We start from the raw sequence: 1,068 nt of genomic DNA, 5'->3' as shown, positions 1-1,068 counted from the left end.
GGCCCCGGAGCCTTGCAGAGTCCCTGCAAGCCGCAGCATCATCACAGGATGCTCTTCCCTGTATCGCAACTCACCTTTACCTGGTCGGGCAGGTGTGAGGTCTCTGCATCCAGAACTTCACTGCTGGAGGGGGAAGGACGGCTGTTAGAGCTAAAGGAAGCTGAGTCTCCTCCCCATGCATCCCTCTTCAATTCCTCTCCTGAATTTTAGCCCAGCTCTGCGACACATGGCTGCATGTGATGCAGAGGAGAGGGACAATGTGCTGCTTGCACGCCCAGGTCGGGCCCAGACACCAGGGTGAGGGGCTGCAGGGAGCTCCCTGGCGCTGGGCACTCCCCACCATGCGCTCCCATCAAATGCAGAGAGAACTGGTGCAGTGCGGTGATGAGACAGTAAGTAAAGGATCTTCTTCTGGGAAAAATCAGTGCTCCAGAGGGAGAGGAAACCAAGGGTAAGGCAGGTGGATAAGGCAACTCGCTTATCTTTGGGTGCAGAAGGAAGAAGTGGTGGGTACGAACCTGGGGGTGTCGGGAGTCCCTGCACAGCACCGCGGAGGAATGGCCACGAAGTTGCCCGCAGCCACCAGCCCGGCTCGGCACGGGGTGTCTGCCTCACCTCTGCGCTTTCTCCTGTACATGCAAAGGGCGACAAAGAGGCCGAGGAGGAGGAGGAAGCAGAGCACTACAGCTGCAGCCACCATGCCGGGAATCAAGGCTGGCTCTGCGGAGATAAAAGGCAGAGCAGGGAGAGGGTGGTGGGCGCCGGGACACGCTGAGGGCAGGGTGGGGAGCTGCAGGACTGGGGTCCCCAGGAGCAGCATCCCGTTGGGCTGCACTCACCGCGCAGGGACACCTCCGTGCCCTTTCCATGCTCAAACAGCTCATTGCCATGGATAACCGATTTGCTGAACTTCACGCAGTAATAGGTGCCGGCATCCTCAGGGCGAAAATCACGGATGAGGATGGTGAAATCTGTGTCAGACCCATCCTCAACTCTTGTCACGCGGGGGTTGGACACCTTCTGGTCATAGATGGTCTTGTTCTCACTGCCCCAACCCTTCCACAAACT

General features: G+C 58.7%; 1 protein-coding gene across 1 annotated transcript in view; it reads right to left on the bottom strand.

Moving 5' to 3' along the window:
- Positions 1-1,066, bottom strand: part of LOC104271312 — a gene marked incomplete at its 5' end in the record, with an annotated part of 1,370 nt that extends 304 nt beyond the window's left edge. Inside the window, 3 exons of the mRNA XM_009865941.1 lie at positions 75-123; positions 519-720; positions 840-1,066. Of these exons, the coding sequence (XP_009864243.1) occupies positions 75-123; positions 519-720; positions 840-1,066 (478 nt within the window). The remainder of the gene's footprint in view (positions 1-74; positions 124-518; positions 721-839) is intronic.
- Between the last annotated feature and the right edge of the window lie 2 nt (positions 1,067-1,068).

This window comes from Apaloderma vittatum, unplaced genomic scaffold (genome assembly GCF_000703405.1).
Source record: "Apaloderma vittatum isolate BGI_N311 unplaced genomic scaffold, ASM70340v1 scaffold27813, whole genome shotgun sequence".
Taxonomy (NCBI): Eukaryota; Metazoa; Chordata; class Aves; order Trogoniformes; family Trogonidae; genus Apaloderma; species Apaloderma vittatum.
Note: the sequence above shows the minus strand (reverse complement) of the source record. Positions and strands in the feature narration are given on the sequence as shown.